Source organism: Schistocerca americana, chromosome 8, assembly GCF_021461395.2.
Source record: "Schistocerca americana isolate TAMUIC-IGC-003095 chromosome 8, iqSchAmer2.1, whole genome shotgun sequence".
Lineage (NCBI taxonomy): Eukaryota > Metazoa > Arthropoda > Insecta > Orthoptera > Acrididae > Schistocerca > Schistocerca americana.
The window spans coordinates 146,070,810-146,093,777 of record NC_060126.1 but is presented as its reverse complement, the minus strand read 5'-3'; the positions used below and the strand labels follow the sequence as shown (position 1 = coordinate 146,093,777).

The following is a 22,968-nucleotide window of genomic DNA, read 5'->3' as shown; positions in this document are numbered from 1 at the left end:
CTAGATAGTTTCAGCCCTGTACTGAGAATTAAAATCTGGCTGTGTTTGACTTTCTACTTGTATGTGCAAGTGGGACTGACGGATGACATTGAAAAAGTACAAAGAAGGGCAGCTCGTTTTGTATTATCCCGAAATATGGGAGTAAGTGTCACAGACATGATACATGAATTGGAGTGGCAATCATTAACACAAAGGCGTTTTTCGTTGCGACGGGTTCTTCTCATGAAATTTCAATCACCAGTTTTCTCCTTCTATTGCGAAAACGTTCTGTTGGCACCCACCGACATAGGGAGAAATGATCATGACTATGAAATAAGAAAATCATGGCTCGCACAGAAAAATTTAAGTGATCGTTTTTCCAGCGTGCCGTTCGAGAGTGGAACGGTTGAGAGACAGCTTGAAGGTGTTTCATTCAACCCTCGGCCAGGCACTTTATAGTGAATAGCAGAGTAATTACGTAGCTGTAGATGTAGATGTACAAGTATAGGATTAATAAACAATAAAAGCCACTATATAGTTAATCCAAACAACTGAAAACAGGTAAGAGCATAGCTTTTTCAATACAACTACGCTCAATGACAATGGATCAGATAACATACCTCACACCAAACTGTACCCTCTTTCCACGCATTTGACCGTAAGTAGGTAACTGTAAAATAAGTTACAAAATAATCAGGAATGATAATTAAAATCTCACAGAACTATCGTATGTCGTGAACAATATAATTACAGAAAACACATTGATGTTACGAACGTAAATGAGCTAATCATCTGTTCTGGTTGTTATCGTGTACTGTTAATAAAATTACAATAAGTTACAATTATTTACAATAGAAGAGACAAATGCCAGTGGTTACCAAACCCTAGGTTGACAGAGCCATACAATTTATTGTACAATTGATTGTAGAGTGATTAGACACAGAATAACAGGACTAGCAATTGTGATTATATGAAAATGATCATGTTTACAGAAGAAAAGCAATTAAAAAAGATTTCATTGCATATGTAGAGGAATAAAAAATCGCGACTGCGTAGTTTTGTGTGTTACTAACAAACTAAAAGCGAGTTGTGTGAATTTTCTAAGTGTCTATAAAATGGAAGAATAAATATCAAAGCTTAGATGCACTAACGTTTCCAGATGAAACAACGAGTAACTGATTTCACAAACGAATACGAAGTGAATGTTCACTACATAGTGCAGGCAGTAAATGTGCTAACACAAAGTGACCGTGAGCAACGAATAAAAGAGATTACAAAAAAAAAAGTTCTAGTACAACGTCCGTTGCTGCCGTACTGCAGTTGCGAAGTGGGGCCGAGGCTGTTTCCCAGAAAAGTTATTCCAATATGACGATGTATTACCCCAGATCACGTAAGATATAGTTTTTAGTTTTTGACGTTGTCCATTATGGACAAATCGTAGTTCCTTTTACTCTGAAGAAGGCTGGGCTATCCCAGCTGAAATCTAGGTAAACATTGCAACTGAGGCTGTTGTTAATTAATATTTATACGGTTGCTGACAGGGCCGCGAAATGTCGAAAATATTAAGATTACAAAAAATCTTGTAATCATTGAAAACGTGGAAAAATAAAAGAACTGAACTGGGTAATTTCAGTCATGTGTTGACAACTAAATCCAGCTGCCATTATGTACGATAAAAGCAGAAATGACCAGTGGTTGCCCAAAGTTACATCATAATTAAATATATACGTTAGTGCGTGAGTGATTAAACAAAAGATTATGACGTAAAACATCTGATGGTTGCATCACCATTGACTTGTGTTAAAAGAATATAAAATATTAAAAAGTGAGATATGAATAAACACAGATCTGCAAGACATAAGCTTTTCGGCCAAAACAACGTTGCACGATTAACGTTATGTGGCTAAAAGTATCAGCGCAAAAAATTTAAGGGTACATAAAACCTAATCACAAACAGAGTAACTAAACTACGTACTAAGAGCTGCCTAAAAAGAAGTTGAATCGTCTCTGTATTGAAGTGGACATCAGTGTACTGTTCAGAACACTAAGACTTGAATGAGGAAGAAAATGTACAGGGGAACTTCAGGGGAAGTGAGTTCAGTTACTCTTGCTCAAAAAACTAGCGCTCATTTAAGAACTTCGGTATTTATTGTTCTATTGTACAGATACGTAGGAAAAAAACATTTCAGTTGTTTGAATTTTTTATGTAGTGGCTTTTATTCTTTATCAGTTTTCTACTTGTACATAATGGTAGCAAGTTAAACAAAGCTATACATTAATTGACAATAAACGACTGAAACTATCCAGTTTAATTATTTTAGCATTCTATATCCTATGTTTTCTTGTAATCGCCTTTATGCATTGCTCATGGTTAATTTACAGTTTTTTTACTAATTTGTGTGCAATTACTTTATAGGTGTAGGTGGTTACTCACTGTTTTATCCATCTATGTAAGTGCAACTTTTTGTAACCTTTGTTATACAGACATGTATCAAATTAACCACCGCTCGCTTTTAGTTGGTTACTAACGCATTAAATCTGCTCTGATTAACTATTTTCTGATCTTTTATACGTTCAATGACAAGACATTACGTTTTGTGTTGGCTTTTATTCTGTTGTCATGATAATTTTGTATGATCACAACACTGGGTTCTCTTGTACCATGCGTAATTGCTTTCGTCAAGCGATCGACAGAATCTTTACGATCAGTCGTCTTGGATTTGGTCTTCAGCATTACATACGACAACCAGACGATTTATATCTTGACTTCAGCACGATTCGGTGGGGATTTGCTAAAGGAGTGTTATCAGTGCGATTCGCTTACTTCATTCATTAAGATGCTGTAACTGTAGCCTAATTTCCTGTTTTGTTTAACTGTGGACAATCCGTAGATATTCAAAGAAACTAAATCGGTCCTAACACAATAAATATATAATAATAGAGTCAAGGTGGTTTTCATTAATTTTTACAGTCAAATTAAAGTTATCATAAAACCGAAGGTTAGCCTGAACACCACAGTCCTTTACCAGACACGGTCATAATGGAGATGGAATGCCTTCCTCCGACTTCCAAATTGACCTAGTAGCCAGTTATGGGCAAAACTATACAGGGTGTCCCAAAAAGAATGACCCGATTTTAAATAGAATTATTTATTAGGAACAAGGGCTTAACACCAACAAATTGCACACTAAAGTACTCATAAAAGACAGAAGTTTATAAAAATCCATCATAAATGTTCAATATGTCCTCCATTGGCTGCATGGACAACATATAGCCGATAACCAAATTCATCCCAAACTGTGTATAATGTGTCTTCTGTCACTGAAGCTACAGCAGCTGATATTCTGGTTCTTAGTTCATCAATGTCACGACGTAATGGAGGAACGTAAACACATTGTTTAACGTATCCCCACAGGAAAAAATCACATGGTGGTAAGTCAGGGGACCTAGGAGGCCACGAGTGTAAAGCCTGGTCTCGCAGTCCTGTACGCCCTATCCAACGTTGAGGCACGTTGGCATTGAGGAAACTGGACACGTTGTTGTGCCTGTGCGGTGGTGCTCCATCTTGCTGATAGATGAAATTGTCAGGTCAAGTTGTGGGAATAACCAGTTCCGTAGCATTGCAAGATATGATTGTCCTGTTATGGTTTCTTCCTCAAAAAGTAGGGTCCATAAACCTTGCTTTGCGAAACAGCACAAAAAACATTCACTTTTGGTGAATCACGTTCGTGTTCAATTGTTTCACGAGGATTTTTGAGCCCCCATATGCGCACATTATGACGGTGAACCTCACCGCTATAATGGAAAGTAGCCTCATTGCTGGATATCAACTGTGCTATAAAAGTGTCATCTTCCATGTCCTCTAGAATAGCATTGTTAAAGTCCACTCACTTCACTTTGTCAGTATCTTGAAGAGCTTGTACCAGGTGTAATCGGTATAGTTTGAGGGCTAAACGACACGGTAACACACGCCACACTGTCATGCGCGGTAACGCAAGTTCTCGGCCAGCACGACGTGTAGACTTGCGAGGGCTCCTCTCAAATGCTCGTCGGATTTGTTCCACTGTTTGTTCAGGAACGCGTGGCCAGCCAGGGTTTCTGCGTTCACAGAGGCGCCCTGTTGCTTCAAACTGTTTATATCACCGTAGAATGTTTTTTGGTGATGGTGGTTTAGCACGCAATCAATATGGAACGCCCGCTGAACTGCAATCACTGAATGGGTACTACTAAATTCAATAACACAATACGCCTTCTGTTGCGCGGAGGCCATATTGCGCAAGGCTGGCTGCATGCTCCAGGTTAGCGCTCGTAGCGACCTGTCAGCGCTCGTAGCGACATGTAGCGGATTTTTCTGAAACTTTAGACCATGCCGATTACATCTAGCTCTGTTTCAGTTCCCTAGTGACATTTGTCCCAATATTATTAGAAGTTAAAATCGGGTCATTCCTTTTGAGAGACTCTGTAGTTTAATGTGGACTCCAAGCCATTGTGCAACTCTGCAGTTTACACATAAAACATTGCCAGAGATGAAACTGGTGGTAAGTGTTGTATACAGATCGTAGACATGTCGTGGTATCGAACACCAGACTTCTACATAAGCAGTCTTGTTCACTGCTATTGAGCAAAGAACACCACTGAAAGACAACAAATATAGGTAACAAACGAAATTGTACTTCAGTTAGAGGATTATACAACAATTAACATTTGTTGTTTCAGTTGCTGCAGGAGGACGTGGAGGTCATCCAGACGGTTAAGATGTTGATGAGCTCCACCTTGTACGCTTACCAGGTGGCACTGTTCTGCCTGCTCGGTCAGAAGATCATCAACGAGGTCAGTCTCACTTGTAACCTTTGCAATCCTACCAAGACCTCACATCGCCATTTGTAAGTCTACGTCTCCGACATGCTCCTTAGAGCAACAAAAGTCTTGAACGTCGTGCATGCTTTCACCCTTAACGCTGCCAGTAACTCCATTTCATGTATCTGAAACGAAATAGCTCTGGTGGTAAATTTACATGTTCCCTTATTGCTGTTATGCTCGTTGGTGAGTAAGGATGATTAATACACTAACAAGAAAAAGACCGCAGTACCAGAAAATAATTAATTTATAGTAATGGATTTCGGGATTACATTTGTCTAGGTAACACATTTGAGTGATGAACATTGCACAACCACAGATTAATGGAAGCACGAGATAAGACATTGCAACAGTGAATTGTAACAGATGTAATAAAATATAACTTACAATTACATTTTACTTGAAAGAATGTTAAATCTTGTTAAATAGAGAGAATATTTTATAACTGAGACGACTTCTATTGACAGTAAATAGTAACTTTTATAAGTTAGTAACATGAAATTTACCTTTTGCAGTTTCTGTAGCGAAGTTCTGGAAGAAGTCATTCAGTGGTAAAAACATTTTTGTTTGTTTGTATACCGGATAGCTTTTAAAGAGCATGGTAAAACTTTACTAAGAAAAATATTTTATCTTATTAGTGTTCAGAAGTGGGGGCGACTAACGATGAAATATAGAATATCTGAGACTCTAGAAATTTAATAAATAATTTTGCGATAACCATCCCGTTTTTATTTTACAGTAATTCAAATTATTATTTAGAAAAACTGTGTCGTACATTTACAAGTTTCATGGCAGACATCTTTTGCAAAGAAAGCACAATGGAATTTGCCAACTTACGGCGAAAATTAGTTATCGTTTACAAAGTTTAGTTCTGTTTAGAAATTAGAATGCTCATCAGCAGAGGGAATCATCGTGGAAAGTAGTAATATCACAGTAACTGCGATGCATGTCATAAGACACAAGGCCTAATTACAATATTAAGAAATAGAACTCACTAGAACTAAAATGTCTGACAAGATAGAATCCCTGTTAGTTCGAAAGGCTAACGGAAAGGCGCTAGAACAATAGAGAGCGCAAAATCGGTCACGCATCGTAATTTATAGTAGTAACAGAGATGTTAATGCCGCGCCGATCACAGTAAGCTTGGCATTAACACTCAGACAATCAGCGTTACACGATCGCTGCAGTTAACGCAAAATATACACTCCTGGAAATGGAAAAAAGAACACATTGACACCGGTGTGTCAGACCCACCATACTTGCTCCGGACACTGAGAGAGGGCTGTACAAGCAATGATCACACGCCGGCACAGCGGACACACCAGGAACCGCGGTGTTGGCCGTCGAATGGCGCTAGCTGCGCAGCATTTGTGCACCGCCGCCGTCAGTGTCAGCCAGTTTGCCGTGGCATACGGAGCTCCATCGCAGTCTTTAACACTGGTAGCATGCCGCGACAGCGTGGACGTGAACCGTATGTGCAGTTGACGGACTTAGAGCGAGGGCGTATAGTGGGCATGCGGGAGGCCGGGTGGACGTACCGCCGAATTGTTCAACACGTGGGGCGTGAGGTCTCCACAGTACATCGATGTTGTCGCCAGTGGTCGGCGGAAGGTGCACGTGCCCGTCGACCTGGGACCGGACCGCAGCGACGCACGGATGCACGCCAAGACCGTAGGATCCTACGCAGTGCCGTAGGGGACAGCACCGCCACTTCCCAGCAAATTAGGGACACTTTTGCTCCTGGGGTATCGGCGAGGACAATTCGCAACCATCTCCATGAAGCTGGGCTACGGTCCCGCACACCGTTAGGCCGTCTTCCGCTCACGCCCCAACATCGTGCAGCCCGCCTCCAGTGGTGTCGCGACAGGCGTGAATGGAGGGACGAATGGAGACGTGTCGTCTTCAGCGATGAGAGTCGCTTCTGCCTTGGTGCCAATGATGGTCGTATGCGTGTTTGGCGCCGTGCAGGTGAGCGCCACAATCAGGACTGCATACGACCGAGGCACACAGGGCCAACACCCGGCATCATGGTGTGGGGAGCGATCTCCTACACTGGCCGTACACCACTGGTGATCGTCAAGGGGACATTGAATAGTGCACGGTACATCCAAACCGTCATCGAACCCATCGTTCTACCATTCCTAGTCCGGCAAGGGAACTTGCTGTTCCAACAGGACAATGCACGTCCGCATGTGTCCTGTGCCACCCAACGTGCTCTAGAAGGTGTAAGTCAACTACCCTGGCCAGCAAGATCTCCGGATCTGTCCCCCATTGAGCATGTTTGGGACTGGATGAAGCGTCGTCTCACGCGGTCTGCACGTCCAGCACGAACGCTGGTCCAACTGAGGCGCCAGGTGGAAATGGCATGGCAAGCCGTTCCACAGGACTACATCCAGCATCTCTACGATCGTCTCCATGGGAGAATAGCAGCCTGCATTGCTACGAAAGGTGGATATACACTGTACTAGTGCCGACATTGTGCATGCTCTGTTGCCTGTGTCTATGTGCCTGCGGTTCTGTCAGTGTGATCATGTGATGTATCTGACCCCAGGAATGTGTCAATAAAGTTTCCCCTTCCTGGGACAATGAATTCACGGTGTTCTTATTTCAATTTGCAGGAGTGTATATTTCCTTAGACATAAATAATGAATTATTTCTACCGGGTCACGGGAGGCGTTATTTCACAGTAACCATAAGAATGTTTGAGTGCAAGCATGCAAACGTGTATCGACTGCGTTCACAGGTGCCGGATGTCAGTTTGTGGGACGGAGTTCCATGCATGTGGCACTCTGTCAGTCAATACAGGGACGGATAATGCTGTCTGCGGACGATGCTGGATTAGGTCGTCCGATGATGTCCCATATGTGCTCGACTTGATCGAGCAGGTCAAAGCAACATGTCGACACTCTGCAGAGCATGTCGGGTTACAACAGCGGTATGTGGACGAGTGTTATCCTGTTGGAAACCATTCCCTGGAATGTTGTTCACGAACGGCAGTATCACAAGTCGGATCATCAGACTGACGTACAAACTTGCAGTAAGTGTGAATGGGATAACCACGAGAGTGTTCTTGCTGTCACACGAAATAGCACCCCAGACCTTAACTCCAGGTGTAGGTGGAGTGTGTCTAGCACGCAGACAGGTTGCTTGCATGCCCTAAACTGGCTTTCTTCTAACCAACACACCGTCATCACTGGTACCGAGGCAGAACCATTTTTCATCGGAAAACACAAGTTGCCTCCACCTTGCCCTTTAGTGAGCTCTCGCTTGACACCACTGAAGCGGCAAATGGTGGTGGTTTGGGGTCAGTGGAAATCACGGTGTAGGGAGTCTAGCTCGGAGCTGTCCTTGACGTAACCGGTTTGTAACAGTTCCTCGGGTGACTGTGGCGCTAACTGTTGCTCATATTACTGCTGCAGATGCAGTACGATTCTCCAGAGCCATACTCGGGACACGATGGTCTTACCTCTCGGCAGTGCCACATGGCCGTCCAAAGCCTGGTCTCCTAATGACCGTACACTCTCGTGAATAACGCTGCCAGTAATCATGTACAGTAGCTATATTTCTGCCAATTCTTTCTGCAGTATCGCAGAAGGAACATCCAGCTACCCGCAGTCCTCGCTCAAACTAAGTGCAGTGTTGATAATGGTGTCGGCAACGCCTTATAGACGTCCTTGACTGACATCAATTCACCACATCCTGTCTCAGAGATAACTAACGCTCACAACCGCTACAGAGTGTATTTAAAGGGAAACTGATTAGCATTCTCATAGAGCCCCACTAGCGCCAGTCTTAAGCGACTGGCGAGAAATTTGAATAGATATCCTCTTTCAGATATAGATACACGCCTAGAGACGTCCGTTTGTGCCAGACAACTCTTTCTTGTAGTTGCAGTTTTTCCGTCAGGTTATGACCTGCTATCAGACCAGGATCTAGGGAGGAGGGGGAGGGGGAGGGGAGGAGGGGAGGGGAGGAGAGGGGAGGAGCGAGGACAAACCGGGGTATCTGCCCCGGGCGGCAATTTCAGGGGGTGCGAAATGCACATTCTTTGTTTCACAAAGCGCCTAGCATTCAGCAGACATTGGTCTGTCGATTATTATACATAAGATTTTGAAAAGTAGCCGTTTGTTTTCTAGCATTTTTGAATAGATTGTAAGTCGATTTCTGAACTAATTACAAGTTGATTTTTGAATGCGTGCATAGTGTATGCTATGTCTCTGCCATGGGAATCCCCGTCGCATCTAGAAATAAAAAACTTTCCAACAGACAAAAGGGGACGGGGCTGTATGAGCTGAGCGATGTTTGCGGTTGATAGGATGCGCGAATGATCAGCGTTGTTATAATTATTAGTGAAATCCATAGATTCAGACTATAAGAGCGTAAATAAAAGACTGGCAGGAATAACAGGTAAGGAAAATTACATACTATCTTCTCGGTGTATATGTTACCGGCCAAACCCGATTTTAGGATGAACTAGTTACCGATAGGATAAAACAGTTTAGCCTAGGTCGAATCGGTTTATACTAGTTAGAATTTACATGCTTTAGGGTAAACTGGTATGTCTTAGTCTGAACTAATTTTGCTTAGTCGGAATCCATGTCGCTGCCTGTACGAACGGGGAATCCCCGAATCATCTCTGGCTCGCCCCTCGCGCCTTTCAACCGCTCTTCGCTCGCACTGTTCTTTGTTTTGAACGGTATTTTGCATCGACGAGTGCGCGTGCTAAGTTGCTGATTACGTTTAAAATATTTTATTATAATCCTAGTATAATTATTGTGAGGCCTTTCATCATGGGTGAACCTTCGTGTAGTAGACAAGCCAATCAGAAGCTGTGGAGAGAAAAGTTTCTGGAGAACGTTTTTCAGAGTGAAAACAAAATGTCTTATCAATATAATGTGTTTTCAGTAGACGAACTTGCGGATTTGGTTAAGAAAGTTGGCAAAAAGAACATCATTACAAAAAAGAAGACTGAATCGATTTGCTGCTTTGAAAATTGGTGATGTGAAAAAACTCATTGCATGGTGTGAAGGGAATATAAAATACTTTGTCCCAGGTGATGAATTTTATGATGTGATTGATGCAGCTCATGTAGCTATTGGTCATGGTAGTCGCGATAGGATACTAGCCGAGACTTCAGAAAATTATGCCAATATCACAAAGGAAATGATATGTCTCTGTTTATCAATGTGTGATGTTTGTCAACAAAAGAAGACGAAAAAGAACAGATTACTAGTTTCAAGGCCAATTCTCCATTCGAAAAGAATAGCAGATGTCAAGTCGTTTCAATTGATTTCCAGACACAACCAGACGGGAATTTAAAATTCATTGTAGTTTACCAAAGCCATCTCACAAAATTTGTTCTCCTTCGTGGTTTAACATCAAAGAGGGCTAATGAATGACACATTCCTAATTGTAGGGGCGCCGTGCGTTCTTCAACCTGATAGCGGCAGAAAATTTGTCAATAATATTATAAGAGAACTCGGAAAGCTTTGGTCAGAACTGAAAATTGTGCATGCAAAACCAACGCTAAGCCAAAGTCAGGGTTTTGTTGAACGTGCCAACCAATACACTGAAAATAGGATGTGCTCTTGGTTAACGGGCAACAATTCGACAAAGTGGTCGGAAGGATTAAGATATGTCCAATTAAAAAAAAAAGGCGAGCTTACCACTCTGGCATAAAGCAATCACCTCACAAAGGATTATTCGGAATCGAACCTAGAGTAGGACTTTCCACTTCCTAGTTGCCTCGAGAAATCATAAATGATATTCAGGATGAAGATGACCTAAAGAAGGCAATCAAACCTGGCAGAAATACTAAACAGGGCGAAGATAGTGATGATGATAACATTTTGAAAACTGACAGAAACGACATTCACAATGCTAGAAAAATTGCGACAGAAAATTTAAAAAAAGAAGCCAAAAGAAAGAAAGCTTCCTCCGACAAATCTCATCCACCAGATGACATTGGAAACAACGTATCCACACCTATTCCAGATGTAAATAAAGGTAGAGGTGACCTTCGAAACATAATTGGAGTAATACTTCAAAAGACTGAGTAGGGCCTCTACAAGGTTGGCCTCAAACATGGCGTACTTCTAACACATTATTGCAGGTATAATTTTATTAAAGTTTTCCATAATTTTTTGTAATAAAATTTTAAAAAATATTTTTTAACTTCTTTTTATTTTTTATATCTAATTTCGACGTCTGCATTCATAAGCTTTTAGATGTGGGAGATATTAGCCAGGGTATTGAAATATCTTTAAGGACATTCTGTTGGATCAGGGCAAGGCTTCGTGAAATGCAATTGCATGAAAAACTGTACAACAAACAAATGCAATTGTAAGAAAAACAAAGTACTCTACAGTTCTAATTGCCACCTAAGTAAATCTTGCAAAAATAAGTAAATAAGCAAATTGCAGATAAGCTGATTTCTGTGGATGGATATATGTAAGTTGATCTAGTAACAGATGTGAAATTACTGATTAGTTAATAAATAACTTTAATGAATCATATTGACTACTTTATTTCTATTCCTTTATTCAGTTTACTTTAAAAAGCTTATAGAAGATACAAACTAGGTGAAATTAGTTCAGACTAGGACGTACCATTTATCTTAAAGCATGTAAATTCTAACTAAGATAAACCGATTCGACCTAGGTTAACAGTTTCGTCCTATCGGTAACAGGATGAACGAGTTTGACCTAGGCGAAACTAGTTCAGCCTAAAATCGGGTTTAGACGGTAACATATCCAAGAGACTGCATTTTTGACAGAAATTTTTTGTCAGATCGCTAAACTACTAAGGATCAGTTGTACACTCCCCGTTTAGCAGCCGCTTTAAGTTCTATTTTGGTAATAGCTCGGAAAACGCATTGTACGAACACGTTGCAACACCAAACCGGAAAATAAACACGAAATAACTGAACCTGTGATTCTGGTAGGGTTAGTGGAGTCAATCGGAGAATAATTTTTGGCAATGGCAGGAATAGTTACAGAATTAGTGATGCCAAGATTGTTTGTTAGAAAGAGGAAGGAGAAAAAACGGGGACATTACACAAATTATATGGAAAAATATGACGATTCCAAATTCCGTACCACTGCTTTTCGACCTCATACTTGAGAAACTTGATCGTATGAAAGAAACGTGAAACTACTTCCGAAGTTAAAACTTTTTGCTTGTAGTAGGGATAATAGACAATTGATATTAGTACTTCATAAATTATGTTCTGTCGTACTATTTACGTAAATGAATAAAAATGACCATTTGTACCAAAACAGTCTGGCTTATTTGGCGTGTGTTATCATTGTTGCGATATTAGAATGTCCTATTTCGCTTTAGCTACCAGACAGTGACAAATAGACGTAATCAAATCGAGAAACCTCACCAGTCTTTGGTACTAAACGTATTAAAAGCTTTCTCAGTATGAGACAACGACCTTTTGATTTTTCATGTAGGAAAACATTTGACGAATTTTAGGTAATAGATTCCTTCGCAGAAAGGAAAGCATACCCTGTAAAGCTGTAGCAAGATCAGAGAGAAAAAAGTGGATTGAAGAAATTTGTACTGTCGTGCCTGTTCTTGCCTTTACTGGTTTTATGTTTCCTTTATTTAATTTTATTATAACTAATAGGCAATAAAAAGTGCAAATATTGTGCAGAGTTCTTATTCTTCCGGTAACAAATAATCCCACCTAGCACTAATCATGAGTTTATTTTAAGGGCTAGGATGTCAAACCAGCCGACTGGGAGCAGGAGAGGCACCACAGGACATTTTAATTTCCACTGTCCTGAAGATAGGTTTGATGGCTTCCATTACAAAGTATACACGCTTGAATTCCACAGGCCGAAATACAGTGATGTGCGATAGAAGAATGCTGTGTGAAGAGGAGTGCCACTACACTTTGAATCACTTAAGACCGCATACCATGCCTTACATTTCCTCGAACATATACGTTTTATATATCAAAATCTTAAACATGACGTGCATTACAAAATGAACACATTTTTGAAAACCGATTATTTAAAATTTTTGACTTCTTGTCTCAAATGCTCGAGGGAGGGCGTGGAAAGGGGGGTCGCCACTATCAAGTTTTTGCCACGATTCGGAAATATCGTACATCCGGGGCTGCCTAATGCACGTTGATTTATAGGCGAAAAGTTACCAACACCAACGTTATTTCAAAACCGTAATAGCGTTAACCGTTGTTATGACTTACTAGTAATAAGTACATGAGTGTCACCTAGAACGAAATTGAATTCCATGCCAGTTGTTATAACAGTGTAGTTTGATTTTACTGGACGATTTCGTAAGGCTGAATTTTCCACACTCTGACCAAGGCCTTACGATTGGCGTTCTCCAAGCAGCTCTTCACAGCATTATAAGATTTCGTTGCAGTTTCTCAGCGAATATTTAGTCTTTGACGTTGGTATTTGAATGTAATTTCCTGCTTGGAGAGTGAATCAGCACCTGAGTAGTTAAATTTGAGACTAAAAGCCCAGAGGATACGAGTTAGTTACAATCAGCGAATTCCGAAAGGAAGCTAACTGCTATAAAGTCTGAATTGCAAGACTTGTCTTTATCACGTGATGTTAGTTGCTTCGCTACACCACTGGAAATTACTTATAAGTTGCTCATGCTGGCAGCTTTTCTTGATCCGTATTCTGTAATATTTACTTGGTCCTCTTTAACGAAATAAGTTCGGGAAATCTGTTTAAACATTCTGGTGCCACTGAAATTGGTAACATTATCATTGCTATCATGTAATGAAGGTACTGAGTGTGTACTCACATCCGACTAGAATTTCTTTGGATTATCTGCCGGACTTCCAGAAAGAGTTTCGTTTTGGAACTATTAAAAGTATCTTACATCGAAGTCCGCAAGAAATTTCGAGCTCCTGTACAACAGCACCAATCTTCGTGATTTTGTGCTTCATTGTTCCGACCTGATTTGTGTACCATGGGGGACGTGTTCCATCTCTTTTTAACTTATTTGGTATGCCATCAGTACTACATCTGTGAGTTTAAGCCACACCTGGGCTACTCATACAGCCATACTATGATGGAACACTTGAGGTAGTTCACCGCCGTTGAAGCTCTTCACCACATACAAAAGAATAACTATCTTGGTTTGCTTTTCTGTAGTGGATTAGAATTGTACTTTCTCACGAACACGCCCTGTACACATACCCGGTAGAAGTGAATAGTACTCAGAACTTACTAGGGCTATTCGGAAAGTAAGTTCCGATTGATAGCGAGATGGAAACAACTGTGATAATCAGAAATATTTTATCTGCAACTGTTAGCTTCCAGCCACTGCTCTACGTAGTCACCACTCCGGCTTAGACATTTGTTGTAGCGTTGTACCAACTTTCCAATACCCCCGTCATAGAAAGCAGCCGCCTGTGCTTCCCGCCAATTCACTACGCCCATCTGTAGCTCGTTGTCTGTGCGAAAATGTTGTCTTCATAGCCAGTAGTTAATGTGAGAAGAGATGAAACACAGAGGGAGCCAATTACTGGCTGTAGTGCGGGTGATCAAACACTTCCCATCTAAAACGCTGCAGGAGCATTTTCATAGCCCCTGCAGACTGCGACCGAGAAATGTCACGAAGTAGGAACCGTATGACAGTTCTGTAATGTGGGCTGCATAACATCAGGCGAAAACTGTCACCAAGACCTCTCACTTGGCCGGAGACACTATTCTCTACGCATCTTTAAGTGCTCACCATGCGCTCAGAACTGAAAAGAGCGAAGTGATGCAACTGACAGGCACACTGAAGACACTGTCGAACACATAAGTGCAAAGCTTTACTAGATTTTCACAGTGGTTTCCATTTCTTGGGCGATCGAAATTACTATCCCTCCTATAACAAATGTGATAGCACAATGTCGCCACTGGGTTACAATCCTGGAATAAAGAGACATGAAAATTTTTGAACATTCATTGATCTACGGGGTCACTCTGCCTCGAGATAACGGAGTTATATTAACATTTTTGTAACCACTTAACGATTACTCTACACGGTCTATAATGTAAACCACTTCACACATAATATATTTTATCACTTTTAATTAAGAAATGTTGTAAATGGTGTTACATACAACGCATTTCCAGAATAGAACGCATATTCAGATGCAGTACTCAACACTTTTACCCAGACACACTAGATATACTGCCTTTTAGAAACACTGCTTGTTTTTTAAACGAAATTATTTTATTTATTTTTCAGTATCAAAATGGTTGAAATGGCTCGGAGCACTATGGGACTTAGCCGGCTGAAGTGGCCGTGCGGTTAAAGGCGCTGCAGTCTGGAACCGCAAGACCGCTACGGTCGCAGGTTCGAATCCTGCCTCGGGCATGGATGTTTGTGATGTCCTTAGGTTAGGTAGGTTTAACTAGTTCTAAGTTCTAGGGGACTAATGACCTCAGCAGTTGAGTCCCATAGTGCTCAGAGCCATTTGAACCATTTGAACCACTATGGGACTTAACTTCTAAAGCCATCAGTCCCCTAGAACTTAGAACTACTTAAACCTAAGTAACCTAAGGACATCACACACAGCCATGCCCGAGGCAGGATTCGAACCTGCGACCGTAGCGGTCGCGCGGTTCCAGACTGTAGCGCCTAGAACCGCTCGGCCACTCCGGCCGGCTTTTTAGTACCTGATCACATAAATTACGTAACCATGTTACAAAGTACAGCACTGGTGACAGTAGGTCATACGACCGTCTACCGCTAAAGTAAGACTTTGCGGTGCAGTGATGTCTATGTGCCAGATGAGTGTACGATATCAGTGCAGAAAAATAGGTTGAAGTGGAGAAATCGTAGAATAGGAAAAAGAAGGTATCGTGATTTCACGTACCTATCTTTGAACATATCGAAAATGAAGTTGCCCCATTTATTAATGTATCAATGTGTAAATATGTACAAGGAATGATGTGTAGCTCGCAGCCACGTACCATTGTTTGGAAAGAGTGGAAATAAAAAAAAACTGACCGACGGGGACCTGAGACAAGTGGCACGCCTTATCAACTACATTGTTTGCAAACAAGACAGAAATTGCTGGTCATTTAACGTAGTGTCGTTAATTATCAGTGAAAACCACCTCTGCTGTATTATTAAACATTCGATGAAACGATGATAATTTTTTTTGTTCGTTTCAGTTGCATGAATATACAATTAGCCCCGCATGGGTTACAGATTTCGGGCTGATTCACCCATTCTCAAACCACATACCTAAAAATTACGAAGTACATGTCGTACAGAAATAATTACATACAGTATGCAGGTTCATACTACGAGTACTCATATGATTATAGATATACCTTGCAATTAATCGTAACTAGGTGTCCAACATTGTGCCAGATACAAATGTCTCTGTACAAGAAAGTTAAACTGTGTGCAACATATAACCTCATTGATAAGTTAGCCTATGCGTCTACTGTTACACCTGAATGATACAGCCAAACTGACAAATAAAACTTCCAGTAGTCAACAGGACATCTTGGTAGCCGTCGCCCTCATACATATGCGAATGTTCATGTGGCTCTCTATTAGTTTTCTATGGTGCTCCAGCACCTCTTGTCATTTATTTTCTAGCATTTGTATAACATAGAAAACTACGAGTTTTACATTACAAGAAATGTCATTCAAGGTACATATTAACCTTTGGCCTCGAATGCGGCCTTCGCACCGTGGATAATGATTGTGTCGGATGACGCTTAGTATGGCGTTGAGCAAAGTCATTCATTGCGTAACTGGAGGTTTGTTACCAAAGGTTACATAAATAAAAAAGATATAAATTTTAATATATTTCACCTTATTTTTCTTTCCTCTTATTGACTGTGAATATCATATAAAAAGGAAATGATATTTCAGATTTTAGCATTGGCTTCCTGTATGGAATGTAGCAGCTTTTAATGTTGCATTATCTCAAGAGATGGCTAGAAATATTGTACTTTGCGATGAAAATACAATGTTGTATACGGGAGGGCGTGCTACTCGTCACCTCCTGGCTTCGTACGTTTCATTTAGATGATACGTTATTTTTTAAAACAAACTTGTTAACATTTCTTGTAATGTGAAACTGGTAGTTTTCTACGTTCTACGAATGTCGTTAATAAATGACGGTTGGTGCGACAGCACCATAGCAACTTAATAGACAGTCGTATGTCTATGCAGGTAACTATGAAAGCGATACATACCAAAGTGTCCTGTTGACCTCTAAAAACTAGATTTGTCAGTTTGGTTGTGTCGTTCAGGTGTAACAGTAGTCACATAGGCTGTCTTACCAATGAGAGTATTTGTTACTCACAGTTTGACTTTCTTGTACAAAGCTATTCCTGTCTTTTGGCACCACGTTGTATAACTAATTCCGGTTAATTACAAGGTATGTCTATAATCATGTAAGTACTTGTAATATGGACTTGCATCCTGTATGTAAATATTTCTGTACCACATGTACTTTGCAATTTTTGGGTGCGAGGGTTGAGAATGAGAGAATCAGCCCGGAACAGGTAACAACTGCAACAATTAATTGTATATTCAAGCAGCTGAGACGGACAAAATATACATTTAACGAAGTTTCCTCAATACTATGCAGTTGCGAATCTACTACCCCCGAGCAGAATGCCTCGAATCAGCCAGTGTTAGATATTTACTGTGTTACTACCGGTTTCTTTCGTAGAACATCTTCAGGTTGCCGAGTTGTGCATAAGTCATGACACAAGTGGTCTGGTTGTTGCATGTAATGTTAAAGAGGAAATCCAAAGCAATGTTCGTAAACATTGTACCAACCGCCTGGCAGAAGTGTTCTGCGTAGAGTTTACTGTAAATTTTCGTTATTCTTTTCCAGTATACTTTCGGATGTGCGCAAGTGATTTTGATATTTTGTCTACAAGTCGCTTGCTCACCACGTGGAGTGGAGACACGAAGGATCTATATTTGGTTAAATATTTCTCAATCTCAATGGCTTAGATATATTGAAGTGGTCTATTTTCACATAACGTGGTCTTGGAGTACCAAATATCCCTATTTTTTAACGGACTTCGTAATTGGCTCTTTGTTTCAACCACATTTCGTGTGATACTGTGATAGAGTCGGTGTCTTTTGCTTTCGTAGTCTTTCATAACTGTTCGCACTTTCAGTGTTTGTCTAGAATGTCGGTGACTTTCCACTAAAATGTGTTTTTGTCGCTACATAGCCGCGTTTCGTACATCGTAGTTTCGTCAGGGTTCTACCAAGTTCTCACTATTTTGTACTGAGATGGCTATTCGTATTCATCATGGAACAATATTTAATTTTCTTCAGAAGATGAATATCTATTTGTGTAGTTAAATTTCATCTGTTTTTCTGATTTCTAATTTACTGCTTTCTCATGATTTTCTTATGTGCTTCTTGCTTCTGTTCTCCCACATGCATATCAGATAATTCTGCGGGGGGCTATAACTTTCTGTAACCGATTGCTTTCTTTCTTTGATACAGAACTAGTTTAACAGATTTTTAATTTTCTCAGTTTTACAATCTTCCTTTTTTTTTTTTTTTCTTACCTGCTCATTGTGATGACTTGCTTCTCTATCGAACTTCCACTATTTCTTTATGACTACTGGAATGTTCCATTCCATATTTAATTATTTTCCCGCCGTGACATTACGGTGGAATGATTCCAGATTCTGCTTGACATAAACTGGAGCACATTCCCATAATTGTATGTTTATGGTTAATCTTATTTTGAGTATATATTGTTGTCTTATGTAGAGTATTGACTATCTCATGTCACATTTGGTTCCTGCATTGAAAATAAATTGGATTCATGAAGTCTTTAACGAACCCTAGGCTTTCTACACTCCTGGAAATTGAAATAAGAACACCGTGAATTCATTGTCCCAGGAAGGGGAAACTTTATTGACACATTCCTGGGGTCAGATACATCACATGATCACACTGACAGAACCACAGGCACATAGACACAGGCAACATAGCATGCACAATGTCGGCACTAGTACAGTGTATATCCACCTTTCGCAGCAATGCAGGCTGCTATTCTCCCATGGAGACGATCGTAGAGATGCTGGATGTAGTCCTGTAGAACGGCTTGCCATGTCATTTCCACCTGGCGCCTCAATTGGACCAGCGTTCGTGTTGGACGTGCAGACCGTGTGAGACGACGCTTCATCCAGTCCCAAACATGCTCAATGGGGGACAGATCCGGAGATCTTGCTGGCCAGGGTAGTTGACTTACACCTTCTAGAGCACGTTGGGTGGCACGGGATACATGCGGACGTGCATTGTCCTGTTGGAACAGCAAGTTCCCTTGCCGGTCTAGGAATGGTAGAACGATGGGTTCGATGACGGTTTGGATGTACCGTGCACTATTCAGTGTCCCCTCGACGATCACCAGTGGTGTACGGCCAGTGTAGGAGATTGCTCCCCACACCATGATGCCGGGTGTTGGCCCTGTGTGCCTCGGTCGTATGCAGTCCTGATTGTGGCGCTCACCTGCACGGCGCCAAACACGCATACGACCATCATTGGCACCAAGGCAGAAGCGACTCTCATCGCTGAAGACGACACGTCTCCATTCGTCCCTCCATTCACGCCTGTCGCGACACCACTGGAGGCCGGCTGCACGATGTTGGGGCGTGAGCGGAAGACGGCCTAACGGTGTGCGGGACCGTAGCCCAGCTTCATGGAGACGGTTGCGAATGGTCCTCGCCGATACCCCAGGAGCAACAGTGTCCCTAATTTGCTGGGAAGTGGCGGTGCGGTCCCCTACGGCACTGCGTAGGATCCTACGGTCTTGGCGTGCATCCGTGCGTCGCTGCGGTCCGGTCCCAGGTCGACGGGCACGTGCACCTTCCGCCGACCACTGGCGACAACATCGATGTACTGTGGAGACCTGACGCCCCACGTGTTGAGCAATTCGGCGGTACGTCCACCCGGCCTCCCGCATGCCCACTATACGCCCTCGCTCAGAGTCCGTCAACTGCACATACGGTTCACGTCCACGCTGTCGCGGCATGCTACCAGTGTTAAAGACTGCGATGGAGCTCCGTATGCCACGGCAAACTGGCTGACACTGACGGCGGCGGTGCACAAATGCTGCGCAGCTAGCGCCATTCGACGGCCAACACCGCGGTTCCTGGTGTGTCCGCTGTGCCGTGCGTGTGATCATTGCTTGTACAGCCCTCTCGCAGTGTCCGGAGCAAGTGTGGTGGGTCTGACACACCGGTGTCAATGTGTTCTTTTTTCCATTTCCAGGAGTGTACATTACAAGCTATATCCCCTGATGATCCATTCAGATGCTACTAATGGATAAAGAAGCAGTTGACCTAAATGTATAAAGAAAATGTTGCGTTTGGATCGTCTAAATAAAATATGAATGTTGATACATCTTGATTGAATTTGTTCCCCAATAGCCCCACGATAATTATGTTACAGATTTCATAAATAAGGTTTAGTTAAATGAGAATAAGCAAACGGCATGTTTCACTAATAAAGGGACCGTACGAACTTCCCCTCGTTGATTTGATTCATGTTGGTACGATTAGCACTCCAACATATGTAATTACCAAGACACAACTCTCAACCGTTTTCGGGAAAATCGAGTTTTTACATCATTTTACGCATGCTTACAAACTTCGTATGGCTGCTAGTAACCAAGGATCCCGCAGCTAAGGGAGTAAGCGCTTGGTTCCATAAGCGCGAGGTCTGTGGATAAAACCAGGCTTCCGGTTTTTTATTTTATTTCCAGGTTATTCTAACAACAGATACGCGTGGTGCGCAACGAAATTTTATGATAACCGAGAAACGCGTATGAATGTAACCCAAGTGTGTTCTTCAACAGTGAAAAAACCGAGCACATGCAAAGGTTCTGCTTTCATTACAAGTGCTGTACGTCGCAATAACTATTGTTTGCCATGCTTCTATGATCAGTATCATCCTGATTCGTACAGTGCTCCATAGCTTAGACATTAAACTTGCCATACACTTAGAAAAAAATAATATAAATGAAATGATTATGATGATTTGATTGGGTGTCCTTGCGTATCCGTTTTTTTTAATCCCATTACAAAAGCTTTTTGTCTTTTTTTCATAATAAAGCTTATAAAAATAAGAAAGGAATCATTCAGTAGCGAGAGTCTGCACAGTCGTAATAATTCCGTAGGAAGAAAAGAAAAAAACAAAACAAAAAATGAAACAGAAGCGCAGGCAAGAAGGGTATTCAATCCATGGACCTCCCGCTCCTGAAACTAACCATTTAATACGCTTTTTTAGTCATTATTCTCGGCATTTGGTCTGGGCGGACGTCACACGACCCCCCTTTAAGTTCATCCTTGAATACTACACTCTGGTTTTTTATTTTTTTATTTTTTGTTACAGAAGGCAGCCAGATCTTTGAACGAATTTGCCTAGCCACCGTGCGTGCAGTCGGCTGCGGACTTCTTGAGTGTTAGCGACCTTACAAAATATATAAGAACGCGTAAAATTTTCAAACTCGATTTAAAACGGTTGATAGTTGCGTCTTCCTTTTCACACATGTTGAAATATTAGTCGTGCCCTAACATTCTGTCAGTATGAAGAAGTCGGTGAGAGGAAGTTCATACAGTTCCCTTGTAAGCCACAGAGCTCAGGATAAATTAAATTCTATAGCATGCAGCAAATAGGTATCTTTCAATCCTTCAATTACAGTTCTTCATAGGAAACGTCGACTGTTCTTCATTAGTAGTTATAAAACTAAAACACCACGAAAGAACCGTCCGCTCTTCTGTTGAGGTCTGGACAGGGGATTAGTGGACTTTTCCTCAACCTTCTCCAGCCACAAATTTCACTGCACACAGTTCAGAGCACCAGTGTGAACTGCTTGCACTGTTATTAACTCTCCTGAAAATTTTTTTGTGTTCTCCCATAATCTAATCTCTCTTTCTAAGCATTAATCCCGACATGTGGGGTCTGCTGATTAATCAGATGCGGCAAGTTAATTTTAAGGGGTGGCCAGGTGCCCCTCCTGTCGCCACCCCGTACCCTCCAGGAAGGAATTAGTGGACCCCTAACTGTCTGCAACTACTGTAATCCACGGAGTAGTGCGAATGTATGCAGATGTCTGCGAGCCATGTAACTGAGGCGGAACATGGGGACCAGCTCGGAATTCACCTAGTAGGATGTGGAAAACCGCCTAAAAACCACATCCAGGCTGGCTGGCACACCGGCCCTCATCGTTAATCCGCTGGGCTGATTTGACCCGGGGCTGGCACGCCTACCCGAGTCCAGGAAGCAGCGCGTTAGCGCTCTCGGCTACCCTGGCGGGTTTCTCCCATAATCTAATATTGTGTTAAATTTTGTTTTGTCCTGCAGCATGTTTTCCAGTGAATGGGACTGGCTGTTATCCGACCAAAGTGTTAAGCCGCCCATGCAAAGGCCGAAGAGTCTTGGCCGACCCTGCCCCTCATCGCTGAGCAGGCCACTGATTCGTCTGGTTGTGTGTGGGAACACTGTGACTGCATGGCAGACCCCCCCCAATTTTCACCATACCAAAATGGAAGAGAAGAGGTGGAGTGTGCAGTGGCAGGTAGAGGTCGTGGTTTGCAGGTAGTGATGTGGCTGTGGAGCCGATGTACCCAGGCCTTGGGACCCGACACGTACAAAATCGTACAATATAAGCGAACGTGTCCGGGCAGACCGGCTCGCCAGGAAGGTTGGTCCACTGGTCGGCCTGTGGGTGGCCGGCTTTAGCCTGAGTGGCCGTCTGGTGTTGCAGAGCGAGCGCCTGCCGCGGTCCGCCTTCAGCTGCGGATGGCCGGAAGCCGACACCCACTGTTGGCGGCTGCTGGTCGCCCTCTGCCGGCGATCCTCGCGCGCACTCAGCCTCAAGGTGTGCGGCCTCTACACGCTGTCCAGGGAGACTCTGCTGCAGGTAGGGACCATCTAGCGGCCATCTAGCTTTTCTAAGCTCACCAATCTAAATACACACATCAACAAAACTTTTGCATCACTGCAATATGTCATGTGGGTATGTTGCTATTGTGACTTTTCCCGTATCAATAAGAAGGCTAACCCTGAAAAGAACGTCGCGCTCCCTCCAGGAATTCCTGTTCCTGAAGAACTCTGTAATACCTGCATGTTGTTCGAAGCTAC

General features: G+C 42.2%; 1 protein-coding gene across 1 annotated transcript in view; it reads left to right on the top strand.

Annotated features, from left to right (window-relative positions):
* The window catches only part of LOC124545635 (odorant receptor 46a-like), a 43,726-nt gene extending 20,964 nt beyond the window's left edge, over nucleotides 1–22,762 (top strand). The window contains exons 3-4 of the mRNA XM_047124581.1: nucleotides 4,696–4,809; nucleotides 22,592–22,762. Of these exons, the coding sequence (XP_046980537.1) occupies nucleotides 4,696–4,809; nucleotides 22,592–22,762 (285 nt within the window). The remainder of the gene's footprint in view (nucleotides 1–4,695; nucleotides 4,810–22,591) is intronic.
* Nucleotides 22,763–22,968: the final 206 nt, after the last annotated feature.